The 13,918-nt window shown below is 56.3% G+C and overlaps 2 protein-coding genes across 3 annotated transcripts in view; both read right to left on the reverse strand.

The window, feature by feature from the left end:
* Window positions 1-868: 868 nt before the first annotated feature.
* On the reverse strand, window positions 869-4,770 carry PHLDA3 (pleckstrin homology like domain family A member 3). Its single transcript, XM_050956491.1, has 2 exons — window positions 4,193-4,770; window positions 869-2,484 (listed from the first exon to the last, which is right to left on the reverse strand). The coding sequence occupies exons 1-2, from the start codon at window positions 4,542-4,544 to the stop codon at window positions 2,360-2,362; spliced, it is 477 nt and encodes a 158-aa protein (XP_050812448.1). The 5' UTR covers window positions 4,545-4,770; the 3' UTR covers window positions 869-2,359.
* A 7,045-nt stretch (window positions 4,771-11,815) lies between these two features.
* Window positions 11,816-13,918, reverse strand: part of CSRP1 (cysteine and glycine rich protein 1) — a 28,008-nt gene continuing 25,905 nt past the window's right edge. For both annotated transcript variants that reach the window (XM_050956470.1, XM_050956471.1), the window contains exon 6: window positions 11,816-13,462. In XM_050956470.1, coding sequence (XP_050812427.1) covers window positions 13,386-13,462 — 77 coding nt within the window. In that variant the 3' untranslated portion in view covers window positions 11,816-13,385. The remainder of the gene's footprint in view (window positions 13,463-13,918) is intronic.

Raw genomic sequence — 13,918 nt, forward strand, 5'->3', positions numbered from 1 at the left:
TGCTGTGTTTTCTAAGCTGTTTGCCACCTCTCAGGTCTTTGAGACCCTCCATTGATTCTAATCTCAGGCTCCCAGGCTTCATCTGAGAATCCCTCCTTCTCCCTGGCAGTCCAGCAGCCCAGGCCACTATGCAATGACAGGGCAGCGCAGACTGGGGAAGCTAGAGAGACCCCCTGGGTCTGTCTGTGACCTGCAGCCCCCTTTGCATTCATCACAGCCCAGGCTTGTCTCCGCTGTAGCACAAGGGACACTCCATGGGTCTCCTTGCTGTGGTGTACTGGAAACTGGTTACAAAGGACAAGCCATCACTTGAGAGGGCCATTTGGGGGATTGGTCCTGCTTTGAGCAGGGGGTTGGACTAGATGATCTCTTGAGGTCCCTTCCAACCTTGATAAACTATGATTTAAGCTTGAGGGATTTCCTGGTCCTGCTTGCAGGCTAGGAGCCTCAAAGGGAAGCTGCGTGATCTGCGTCGGCAGTCTGGAGAGAAGCAGCCTAGAAAATGATGGGATGAGTTGTGCCTCTCTGCCTTCAGGGAGCAGCCTGCTTTGTCTCTCTCTGGCTTATCACTATGAATTCTCAGAAATAAAGGAGTGGGACGTTGCAACCTTCCAGCAAGAGTATTTGCTTTTATCTCACTTCTCTGTGTGCAAGCCATGACACAGAACATGTCAGTGCTCCCCTTCAGATTGTTACACCTCTCGTTCAAATGTTTTGTTTCAATCCCCAGCGGTCATTTTTAATCACATAAAAAACCCTTTACAAGGAGCATTCAGGACATGGCTGCTTTGGGCCATCAATCAGTTCTCTTCCTTCTTTGGGGCAAGGTGGCCACCCCCCACACAACAAATGATCACAGCAGAGGAGCTCTCTCTGTAAAGTTTATTGGTCCATGTCACAAAATTACCATTCAGCTTGGCCTTCACATGGAGGCCCAGGATGGGCACAGCAGGTGCAACAGAGAGTCTGTGGCAGATGGGAGGAAGCCCAGGGCCAGAAAAGCAGAAGGCTGCAGGTCAGGATTGAGGGACATTGGTAGAGCTGTATGTGGGGGAGCCCCTGGCTGGAATAGCAGGGGGCTGCGAGTCAGGGCTGAGGAGCATCGGCAGATCTGTGCATGGGAGAACTTCCCCAGCACACTGCTTGTGTCAGACGTGTCTCTCCAGGGACCTTCACCCTGCCTCCGTTCACCCCAGACCAACCTCCACAAGGTGAAGACGCAAACCAAGCAGCAGCAGCATGCAGAATGGGCACCATTCCAGACACAAATCACTCTTTGCTGTCAGCAGCCCAGGTGCCCGCATTATCAATTGTCCTGACACACCAACCGGGGCGGCTCCAGGCCCTAGCGCGCCAAGAGCGTGCTTGGGGCGGCATGCCACGGGAGGCGCTTTGCCGATCACCGGGAGGGCGGCAAGTGGCTCCGTTGGACCTCCTGCAGGCGTGCCTTCGGTGGAGTCGTGGGACCGGCGACCAGCAGAGCACCCCCTGCGGCAAGCCACCGTGCTTGGGGCAGTGAAATGTCTAGAGCCGCCCCTGACACCAACAGCAGCGACTTCCCATCCTGGCAGGAGAGCTGGCCTGACCCAGTGGGGCAGGGCATGCGAGCACTTGCACCCTCTGTTACAAGGGGAGGAATTCATTCGGGGCTGTCCTCACAACCCCTCTGTCCAGACAGGTCACCGGCTGAGACAGGCTGGTGCCTTCTCGCTGAAGCCTGTCATCACACAGGCCCCAGCCAAACTGGGGAGCAGCACCACACAATCACTCTGCCCAGGAACCCACCCCCACCTACACCTGACATCCCACCGGGCTCAATCGCTGGATCTCTAGCTACTCCAGTCCCGCAGGAGAAGAGACATAGGACAGCTGACTTCCAGTTCAGCACAGCCCCAACCGGCTCAGCTACAGGACAGCTTGTCGCCAAGGGATGCGCCTGTGGATCACGAAGATGCCTGGCTGAGCCTTGACAGCAGAGCCAAGGCAGTCCGGCGGGCGGGATGGGCTCCCCAGCTCACTAGCACGGTTGCGTCCCTTCTGGCGTCCAGCCAGCAGCAGGCTGACGAAGCGCAAAACAATCCTGCTTTGGTTCTTGCTTTCAGCCTGGGCTTTTATCCCCCAGGTGCTCCCCTTCCTGCCTCTCCTGCAGGTCTTTGACTGGGCCAGTGGGCCCCGGATCCCTGGGCCAAGCTATACGGAGCGCTTGGAGAACAGTGCAGCAGCCTATGGCCGTTGGGAAGCAGGAATGGCCCTGCAGGGAGGGAGGCGGTTCTCAGCAGCTAGCGGCACACGTGGTCCAGCGTATCGGGCCTTTGGCGCTGAAACGCCTGCTGTCCCTCTTGAAGCCAGGGCCCCACTTTCACTCACAGCCAGGGACTCCGTTCTCCCCGCCGGTGGGCGAGTGCCCCTTCACCATCTCCGTCCTTCCCTTGAGCCCCTCCGGGTCTGTGGCCTGGCCGCTCGGGGCCGGGTCATACTGGAACGCTGCCAAAGGGAATGCACCAGTTAGCGAGGGTGGCTGCCCAGTTAGCGAGGGGACTGGCTGGCATGGGCACCTGGGAGCTCATCTGGGCATTGAGGGGCCCAGCTCAGACCTGGGGTAAGTGGAATAGACTCTGGGGAAGTGTATGGGGGCATTCCAGCTATTTACATCCAGGGGAATCTGGCCCCAACTTGGGTTTAGGCCAGAGGAAGGAGCTGAGAGGGGGGCACACAGGGCTGTGATATAAGCCATTGCTTGCTCTACCTGAGCCAGGACAGATGGAGAGCCCAGGCCAGGCCCAGAACAGGGGGAAAGCAAAGGTGGCTTGAAGCCCCCCCTCCCTGACCCAAACACAGGAAGGGAGTAGTGGAGAATTGGGCTTCCAGGCACCCTGCAGAATCAAGCCCTGCTTTGGGGCTGTGGGAGCAAAGAAGACACCCAGGGGTGTTTGCCAGCTTGAGAGCTCCAAGTTCCACAGCAGCAGCGCTATGGTCACCATGGCCACCCTGAGGGCCAGGGCATGCTGAGAGGGGACCTATCCCATCATGGGGATACTGTCACTAGCCTGGGGGGCCCCTTGCCCCACTCACCGGGCAGAGTGATCAGCTCTCCCAGCCCTCATGGAAGTGGTGCCAAGTGCCTGAGCAGCACCGCAGAAATCAGCCAGGGGATTGGCGCACGTGCTGGAGCGGGGTCTAGGAGCCAGGTCTGGCTGCTTCCCATCCAACCCGCCTCCCCCCGCACACTCCAATCCACTGTGGAGCTCAGGACTGCTCCAGCCAAGGGGATCTGCAGCCGCTCCAGCACCTGCCCAGGTTGGAGCATGCCCAAGAGGCAGACAGCGGGACTTGGCACATCATCTCCAAACCAGGGGGGAGGGAGTTAGGGCACTGGCAACACAGTCCTGAAACAACTGGGCTTGCCAGCTGCGATCCCAGGTCAGCAGCATAGGGTAAAGAAGGCAGGCTCCTGTAGCAGGGCTCTGGCACAAGGAGAGGAGTGACTCTGCTAGGGGATCATCAGCCCATGGACAGGTTCCAGGCAAAGGCTACGGAAACCCTGTGAGCTCAAGGCAGCACCTGGCACTCGGTGGAGGCATGATCTGTGCCTGGCCCCCTCTCACCCTGCCCCCTGCCCCTCCCCAGTGCTGCTGTGGTGGGACCATCCCACCAGGCCAGACAGAGGCACTAAAATTCCTCCCCACCCAGGCAAGGAAACAGCAGCTCAGGGGCCCTTGGGGGAGGCTACACCCCGACTGGCACAGTGTAAATACATGCAGCACCCGCAGCTCCCCCTGAAATCCAGGCGACTTGGGGGCACCCCAGGAAATCAGGCGATAGGCCCCCCAATGAAAACAGAGAGGGAAAAGCAGGGTCTGGAGACAGAGGGTTAGGATGGCTCTGGGAATTGCAAGCTGACTGGCACATCACCCTTGGCATGGACAGAGTAAGGCCCGGCACAAGCAGGGGGTGAAGGCAAGACTCAGCAGAGACCCCTCTGGGGTGAGCTGAAGGAGCGGCCCCTTTGGCTGGTAGCAGCGGTAAGTTGTTATCCTCCCGGGAAGTTTCCTTCCTCGGGGACAAGGCGGTTCCAACGCAAGGAAGCGCGGGCTGAGCCCCGGGTTCACCCCGCTGTCCTTGGCACGGATCGCTCCCCTCCCCCGGTGCCTGCCCAGGGCGCCCATCCCCGCGGGGTCCGGCCCGGGCTCACCCGCCCCGCCGCCGTGCCGGGCCCGCACGCTCTGCATGGCCAGCCGGTTCTGGAAGCGCACCAGCCCCAGGCCGATCTCGGCGCTCCAGCCGGGCTCCTCCCGGGGGCCGCGGAAGTCGATCTCGCGGCCGCTGTGGGTCACCACGGTGAAGTAGACGTGCCGCCGCTTCCACTCCACGCACTCCACCGCCCGCATGCGGGCAAAGCCCAGCTCCTTGTAGCGGGAGCCGCCGGGCTGGAAGAGCCGCAGCCCCTCCTCGGTCAGCAGGCAGCGCTTCTTCTTCCAGCGCTGCAGCAGCCCCCCGCTGCGCTTCTCCAGCACCCCCTCCTTCAGCACCTGCGGGGGGGTCATGGCCGCCGGGCCGCCCCCCGCCGAGGCATCCCCAGCAGCCCGGGCTCCCGGCTCTGCCTGGGCACGAGAACCGAGACCCCTTCCGCTTGCAGCGCAGGGCAGCCAGGCGCGATCCCCCGCGCTGCTCTGCCCGGGCTGTGTCGGTGCATGCCCCGGCTCTACGCCCTTCCCCGGCGGAGCCTCGCCCCACGCCCCTCCTGCCTGGCAGGCACCCTTCCCAGCCAAGCGCAGGCTGGGGGCGGCCTCTGCGCGCAGCTGGGATTCATTCACAGATTGGCACACAGGCGGCTGGGGAGGGAAGCGGAGCAACCCCAGTTCCTCCCCAGTGCCTTTTGGGTAGCCTGGGCTTTTCTGGCTGCCGGGCAGCTGCAGCCCCTGGGTACAAAGGGAGGGTTAGTGGGTTGCAGGGCTGATGTGCCAGTCTGAGGCCCAAATCATTGGCAGGAGGGCAGCCTAAATCCTTTTGCTCAGCAGCAACCTAAATCCGGGAATGGAGCTGTTTGCACAGCAGGGGAGCTAGGCCAGGGTCTGAGTCATTCCCCTATGGCAGCCCTGCTGGGTGGGGTCTGAGACCGGTGTGTGGCAGCCATGCCAGACAGGGGTCTGCCCATACGACCATGTTTCAGAGGCCTGGTGCATCCAGCCATTGCCACGCCCCTGAGAATGAACCCCAGCAGCAGGCAGGCCCAGTGGCCCCAGATACGAGCAACCTAGGGAGTTTTTGTGCAGCTTTGCCAGCCCCCACACATTGGCTTGATCAGTTATTTCACATATGCACAGCCCCACAAAGGGGATCCCTCTTGTCTTCTGGACCTTACTATGTGCTGGTGCTTCCTCTGGCTTTGGGGAAGGGTGGGGGGATTATAAAAGCAGAAACACCAGGGTAGGTGCTGGGTTTGAAACCTGACCCTTCAGCATTGACAGCTCAGGCCTTTGCCACTTGAGCTAAAGGGGTAACTCTTTTAGTTGACAGCAGTAGTAGGTTGTCATCCTCTAACATCACAGACACTAGAAAGTGCTCATAGCAACGGAAGGGCAAGATGACAGGCTTGGTGGGATGGCCTGTGAGGCAAGCAGCCAGCATCACAGGCTTGGGGGGTACAGAAAACAGGGCAAACCCCTCACTGACAGGGACAGGATGGGAGATCAGGCCCATGCAGTATAGCGATATCACCACCCCTTCCTGTGTTGTCAGCAGGGTCTGAATCTAGAAACTTCAGCACTAAATCCACCAGCCTCTCTTGCTTGAGCTAAAGAAGCAGAGATCTGGGCAGGCAATGGAAGAAGGCTCTTAGCCACACTAGCTGCCAGAGAGGGACAAATGCCCACGCTGTGCTCTTCGGTTGGCAGGAGTTAGTGGGGGAGGTGCCCACATGCTGTCTGTGATCCAGGGTCCAGGGCCGCTGCTTGGGCTGGTGTTGGAGGAACTTGAGGATCAGTGTAGGCAGGTAAGAGGATGCCTCTGGCCAGGGCTGAAAAGAACTGGGCTGGCTGCCAAGGGAATGGCTCAGACCACCAACAACACTGGCATGGCTGCCATTCAAATGGCACTGGGGGAGCGGCAGGCACCTGCAAAGCCTCCAGCCACTCCCTGCATGCCCAGGGGAGCGGAGCGCAGGTGCTGTTGGAAAGAGTCTCCCCAAATGCAGCCACTGATCACCCACATTTCTCAGTCATCCTCAGCCCCCGGACAGCCGTTGGATATGGCCAGAGCTGCGAATCTGTGGTAAGAATGAGACATGGCTAATTACCCTTCATTAAAAGGGCTGGGGCCACAAATCCCAGCAGAAGCTGTACCCAGGGAGTTGGTAGTGTTTCCAAGGGCCAGTTCCTCCCTGACTTACATGGGGTAAATCTGGAGTAACCACAAGCACGAGCTGGTCTCCTGGGGTTAATTTCAGTCTCACCTACCCTGTATTACATTACAGCCCCCTGCAGGAGTTGAACCTAGGACTCAAGCACACACCTCTCCTACCTGAGCTAAAGGACCATGGGCTGGCAGAGGTAGTCAGTTATCGTCATGTCAACCAAGAGGAACCCGACCTGTGTTTTACAGTTGTGTCCCTGCCACACAGGTTTGATCCTGCAGCATAGACTGGACCAAACAAAGTCCCTGATCTAGCCTATAAGCCAAGTTTGTAGCAAGAACCAGGCACAGGGCACCACATGACTGACCAGCATTTAACTAACCATGGTGGGGGCTGTTGCACAGAACATTTCTAGTGTCAACATGTCCTGGCTGCTAGATTTGGAGACTGCAGCAAGGAGCTGGCAACATAACAGAGCTGTGGAGGGGGGGCAGTTGAGAACTGCAGTAGCAGAGCAGGGCTGAGGGGCATTGGCAGAACTGGAGAAAGGGGGGCAGGACCGGAGCAGCAGGGGTCTGTGGGTTGGGATTTAGGGGCATTGCCAGAGCTGCAGGGGAGGGGAGCCCATGAAGTTTAGGGTGATCATTAGTCCTCGAGGTCATGGGAAGCAGCAATGAAGAAACTGCAACTTGGGAAGACCCAGGCACTCATAAGGGTTGGATTGTGGTTTTATGGTCTATCCCCTGCACTACAGGCCACGTCAGGGTTAGCAGCGGGACAGGCCGCACCTCCTGCACTCTGTGACAATGCCAGAGCATCACACCCTGCTGCCTACTCATGACAACATGCCCGCACATGAGCTGCAGCCAGAGCTCAGAATTGGCTTCTTCCTTCCCAAATCTGTCTAGCCCTGGGCCTCAAATTCCCCTCTCCTGGCCTGCAAAACAATCACCCCTTACGGGAACTGAACAGAACAGGGCCCTTCTCTGCAATGCCTCCACAGTGCCACCTGGTGTCAGAGACCTGCAACTGTCCCATTAAAGACTAACATTTATTTGGGCATAAGCTTTCATGGGTAAAAAAAAACCCTTGATCTGATATCTGTTAGTCTTTTAGGTGCCACCGGATTCCTTGTTGTTTTGTGTGGATACAGACTCATATGGCTACCCATAACTGCTCCATTGTCACCTTCCTTTCTGCACCATCACCTCATCCCAGTCCACTGAAACATTTATGTGCAAGGCATTCCCGGGAGCCCGCTCTGTGATCTGGAATTGGGATATGGCCACCTTTGACTCTTCCAGAATTGCAGCTGCCCTGGATCCGTGCCATGCTCTCAGTACACTTCATCTGCCCTGCAAGGGATTAAGAGGTGAGACTCCTGGGCTGTGAGGTCACCCTGCCACGGCATGATGTAACCACATTGCCATGTCACAGCGTGGTGAGCTCATCACACTGTTGGGTGATGTCATTGCACTGTGAGGTCAGCCCACAGGAGGACTCAGCCCTCCCACAGCCATAATACAATGCAGCAAAGGAGAGTGGGAGAAAGAAAAAGGAGAAAAGTGAGGTGAACGCTAGAAGGGAGAGAAAGAGAAGGAAGGAGATGGGTTAGAAAGAAAGTAATGAAAACCCAGATATAAAACCACAGCCCTGACTGCTGGGCAGGGGAGTATTAGAGAGAGATCTTAGCCCATTGGCCTATTGTGAATGTTCTCGAGAGATCAGATCAGAACATAAGAACGGCCACATCGGGTCAGAACAAAGGTCCATCTAGCCTAGAGTCCTGCCTTCCAACAGTGGCCAATGCCAGGTGCTTCAGAAGGAATGAACAGAACAGGGCAATTATTAAGTGACCCATCCCCTTTGTCCAGTCCTAGCTTCTGGCGTCAGCAGTTTAGGGACACCCAGAGCATGGGATCCTGTAGACATGGTGCCACCACACAGTGCACAAACAGTAATGCCTGAGATGATGGCAGCATCACTCTGCTTCACTGCTATGACAGTGCCTCATGGCAATGCCACTCTGATTTACAGGGCAAAACAGCAAAGGAAGGAGGGGTTTTTTTTTGGGGGGGGGGGGAGGATCTAGGGCCGCCCAGGGGATTTGGGGGGCCTGGGGTCTTCAGCAGCGGGGGGCCCCTACTTCAGTGGTTATTCGGTGGCGGGAGGTCCTTCCACTCCGAGACCAGCCTCCAAATTGCCACTGAAGACCCGGAGCAGAAGACGCTCCAGGGGCCCGGGCCCCATGAGAGTTTTCTAGGGCCCCCAGAGCGAGTGAAGGACCCTGCACCAGGGGCTCCGAAAAACTCTCATGGGTACCCCTGCATGGTCTGGGGCAAATTGCCCCACTTGCCCCCCCACCCCGGGCAGCCCTGGGAAGATCCCCATTAGGTTAGTATGGCTTTGCATGCCACGGAGCCAGGACTGCCCAGGGAACGAAGAGCACAGCCCTGAGAAAGTACATTGACTCTTGGAGGCACTGATTGATGAGGTCTCCCCAGTGCAGAGATAATACAGCAAATGTCTCCATTGGCCCTAACACCTGCCTAGCGACCCATCTCCTTGGGCCCCATGCACGGAGCTAACAATGTACATGGGCCAAACCAACCCCAGCCAGCCCTGGCCCAGCCTGTGAAACCTGCTAGCGTTTGTGCTGAATCAGGCTCAGGTGCTTCTCTTTCCCCCAGTGCAGAAGTGTCTGAGCATCTCAGAGCCTGTAATGTATTTACCTTTGTGCACCCGTGAGGGCCATTAGCTCCATTGTACAGCTGGGCAACTGAGGCAGAGCAAGGCTAGGGGACATGCCCCAGCTCATGCAAAGCAGGGCCTTAAACCCAGGTGCCCCAGTCCCAGGCTAATGCACTAACAACTGGGGCCCCTTCCTACCCAAGGGGGAAAGAAGCTTACTTCCAACAAACACGTGCCAGACTCTTAAGTGACCTCCCCATTACAGCTGGCTAGAAAATGCCACTTCCCTTTCACAAAAAACATCAGAGCTGGGGACTTGGTTTTCTTCCTCCTTGTGAGGAAACCAAGACCTTTTTAAAAGCCAGTAGCCCAGTGGTTAGGGCTTCATCTGGCATGTGGGGGGCTTGCTCTGCCTGATTCAAACCAGTGTTCCCAGGTGCTGACCCTGGCCTAGCCCTTGGGCTATGGCTATTTTGGGTCAGTTGGCCTCTCTCTACCCAGGGTGACCAGACAGCAAATGTGAAAAATCAGGACAGGGTGGGGGGTAATAGGAGCCTATATAAGAAAAAGACCCCAAAATCGAGACTGACCTTATAAAATCGGGACATCTGGTCACCCTACTCTACCCATCCCCCTCGAAATTCCACCTGCATCTGAGAAACCTTCTGAGCCCGATGCATTCTATGGGGAAATTCCCAGCCACTTCCCTTCCCTATCTAAGGGCGGGGACCCTGGAGCTCCTCCTGGTATCTCAGCCTGCAGTGCCCAGGAGTCTGCCAGCAGAGGGCACAGACAGTCACCCAACTCTGTTGGGTTCAGATTCTGAATTTCCCCAGCCCCTCCCTCCCAAGGAGCAGCCAAGCGGAGCCGGTCACTTAAAACCGCGGGTCCTGCTGCCAGCGGGTTTAGGGACAAATTCCCATCATTGTCATGGAGCCAGGGATCCGAGCTCACATCAATCCGCCCCAGTTGTGCCAGGGTAACTGAAGGGCACAGTAGATTGGACATCACCCCCAGCCTTGTGCTTTACCAAGTCCTATTATCAGGGCCCAGCATACCCTGCTCCTTGGCGGTGGCTGGGAACTTGGTAAAGAAACTAATACCATTTACCACAATAAGGTCTCTGGATCCCTATGGGCCCAGCTAGGAGCCAAACCTTTGGCCTAAAGCCCCACAGAGGTGTTACAACTCTTCCCCCGACCCCTGTTCTGAAAGTGCCCCTCGCTCCTGGCCTGCAACCTCCCATTTCAGTTCTGAGCCACACACAGCCCTTGATCTCAACCCTGACCTGCAGCCTCCTGCTATTCCAGCCCTGGGCTCCCCACACAACTGTGTTGCTGCCTCTCAGCCCCGACCTGTGGCTTCCCATGGCCTCTCTTTAGCACAGAGGGAGCCTATTAGGTTGAGTATCAGCACACATGCCACTCCATCCATCTGTAGATCTCCCTCAGTGTCAATACCCCCATGTCGCAGCTGAGGGAGCTGGGCTTTAGACAAATCTCTTGGAGGCAAATGAGGCCCATTCAGCCTTGTTCTCAGCAGTGTCCTCACTGTGCTCTGACAGCAGGGGCAGCTGTCCCCCCGTAGAGCACTGACCTCCGCATCACAGGGCATTTGCCCTCCTGCTGCACAACCAGGCAGACAGAGGGAGACATCAGGTTGTTACTGTGCTGTCTCTGCTGCATGCGAGGAGAGCACACCCTGTCACTAGCCAGGCTCCATTACTTCCTTCCTGCAGAGCTCTGCCGGCGCCATTAGGGAGACAAGCTGCCTCCGCTTGCTGCTGGGCTAAGAGGTGGGGCCTGGCTGCACAGCTGGGGTGAGAGCCCCTGCACCTCCCCACGGAGCGCTCTGATGCCAGAGCAGCGGTGGCTCCAGGCACCAGCGCTCCAAGCACATGCCTGGGGCGGCAAGCCGCAGGGGGCGCCCTGCCAGTCCCTGTGAGGGCAGCAGTCAGGCTGCCTTCGGCGGCTTGCCTGCGGGAGGGCCGCCAGTCCTGCTGATTTGGCGGCAATTCGGCAGCGAGTACACTGCAGCCACGGGACTGGCAGACCTCCCGCAGGCAAGCCGCTGAATCCGCAGGACCGGGGACCTCCCACAGGACAGCCACCGAAGGCGGCCTGACTGCCGTGCTTGGGGCGGCAAAAAAGCTAGATCCGCCCCTGTGCCGGAGCTCCTGGGAAACAGGCAAAGATGGTGAATGAAGAATTCAGACCCCTGGAACCTTCTGGGGGGTGGCGGGGGCAGCAGCTCCAGCCTGGGGCCTTTACTCATGCTGCAGTGCTTGAGAGTGAAGTTAATGAGGGCTAAGCCAGGTAGCTCTGCTATTGCAGTCCAGTCCTGACTCAGAGTCACTCCTGCCCTGGGCTTAGATACCCACAGACCGGGCATCAGTGAGGGGGAGAAACTGTGGCCCCAGGGTGAGTTTAAACTCATGCCACTTGTGACCCGACTAGTTAATACAGTATAACCTACTTTAGCACAGCATATGGCCTGTGTCTCCCATAGGCTGCTCCTAGTAAGAGTCTAATATTGCTACCAGCTAGAGGAACTACACTGCTAGCTGCTTGTAACACTGACAGTCCCAGCTTCAAATCCTGCTGATGACCCAAGCAGTGGGGTAATGAAGTAGCTTTGATCCAGGTCTCTAAAGGCAGAAGCCAGTTCCCTTCCTACAGAGTCAGTTTCATATGAAGCCACAGGTGGAGTTCCCCTCTGACGTGACTAATCCTTTCTCTTATTGCTAGGGAAAGAAGAGACTGAACAAAAGCCTCATTCTCAGAGCTTTATTGAATACATAATTTTGCTTGAATGCAATCCTTGTACATGGCACATACAGTAGAAATATTGCAACATAATATTTCTCCTGCACTGTGGAAAAGGTATGTGGAATCCTAGATGTCTCTGCTTCAGGAGGAAACAGGGGAAATAAAACCTGTGATCTTTGCTCAGGTAACACCGTGAAGGGAGGGAATGATGCCAAGTGAATTAGTGAAGTTTTAGGTATAAACCTATAGAATGCTCTGTGTGATCCCATGTTCTATTATTCCTTGGCCAGTTTTTGCATCTTTCTATTCTGCTCAAGGGGTTAGATGGCATCTGAGCCCATGAAAGCAACACCCCACCTGAAGCCCCACAATGAGAACTGTACTGGGGAAAGTTTGTTTGCTCATACAGCACTGCAAACTGAGGGCAAAACTGGCCCTGGTTTTTTTTAAAACATACAAATATTTTCCAGCTGAGTTTGCAGCCTGAACACTGTGGCATCAACTGTGAAACAAGCATGAAATTGACCTCAATGTTCAAGCTGAGAGAAACACAAAACCGTGGCATAAACAGTGAAAAGCACGTTGGATTGCTTCTACGCTCTCGGGTTAATAGGCTAAGGTGCTGTGAGTAACGCAGGAAGAGAAATCTGGGTCAAAGGTTTCCAAGTTAGCCAGTGACGCTGGGCATTGGTTTTTAGGAACATCGTAACAGGCAGCTTTGGGCTGGGGTTTCCAATGTGCCAAGTGCCCTTTTGAAGTCAGTGGGAGCTGCAGCGGTTCTGAAAGAGATCAGCACCCTGTTGGCCCCCCAGAACCGAGGCAATCTGAATCAGTGGCCACTTTTGAAAGCGTACTAGTTTACTAGATTTAGAACCAGGGTGTAACGTCACATCGCTGCACTGAAGTCAATGGAGCTGGGCCGATGTACACCAGTGGGGAGCTGGCTGGTGATTTATATTGGACTGTCCCTCCAATTAGTATTTTTAATACAATACACAATTTAAAAAATATTCTCCTCTCCCTCGTTTGTATCTCTCGCTCACTTCAGTCACTGGATCTCTGTCTCCCTCTGTTTCCAGACAAACAATAACCCACCCACAAGCCCCAATCATTTGATTTTTTTTACATCTAGGAACGATCGAATAAGGTTTGTTACACTCCTCTGACGTCCCAGTGGCTGGTTGCTTTCAGAGCCTCAGAGCACCCAAGTTTCACAGGTGAGCCTATTACCTACAAAGTGACACTCCCCAGCTGCGTGGAAAGTTCTCTGCACGAGCGTGAGGGCGTCAAGTCCATTTGGCCTACGCTAGGGCTGTTCGCTCCTGAGTCAAAGCCCATGGCTGTCAACACAAAGATTCCCGATTAGTTCGGTGAGCTATGGGTCAGGAAACCAGCAGGCAAGTGGGTGGTGGGCTAGTTAGAATAAGCAGGAGTTTATTGACAGAAGCACTGGCAGGAAATGGGGGCAGGACCGGGCTGCCTTGATCCACGTTTGAAGGTCAGTCTGGACGAGCCTGGTATCGGCGAAGCGCTCGGCACTGCAGGGAAGAGGCAGAGGAGCCAATCCTGACGGCTTACTCGGAGTGGATGAGCGCGCCGGCTCCCTGCCCGAAGCCAAACCCCTTGGGCCCAAAGTTCTTAGCGTAGCATCCTGCGGGAGAGGAGAAGCCATGAGTGATGGCGACACAGGGAAGGGAGGGGTGCCAGCCACAGGGGACATAAGGATGATGCAGGAGGTGGTTTTACGGTGTGGGGTCAGTGTTGAAATAGGCTTGTTCCCAGAGTTCAGATCTGGCCCCATCTCTCAGGTGGGCGGAAACAGGGTGAAGAAACAAGCACATGGGGACTGGTTAACACCTTTCATCAGAGGATCTCAAAGCCCTTTACGAACAAGGGCCTTGTCGTTACCCCCAATAGTGAAACTGAGGCACAAAAGGAGGGGAAATGACTTGCCCAAGATCACACCGCAATGTCAGTGGCAGAGCTGGGTGCAGAAACTAGGCGTCCTGGCTCCCAGCCTGGTTCCCTATCCACTGCAACTCTCCCCCAGCCTGGACATAGTTGCCCTTGTTAGCTGGCTGCTGGAGGAGGGGGTTTAAAGTTTACC

The sequence above is a fragment of the Gopherus flavomarginatus genome, chromosome 5 (genome assembly GCF_025201925.1).
Source record: "Gopherus flavomarginatus isolate rGopFla2 chromosome 5, rGopFla2.mat.asm, whole genome shotgun sequence".
Taxonomy (NCBI): Eukaryota; Metazoa; Chordata; order Testudines; family Testudinidae; genus Gopherus; species Gopherus flavomarginatus.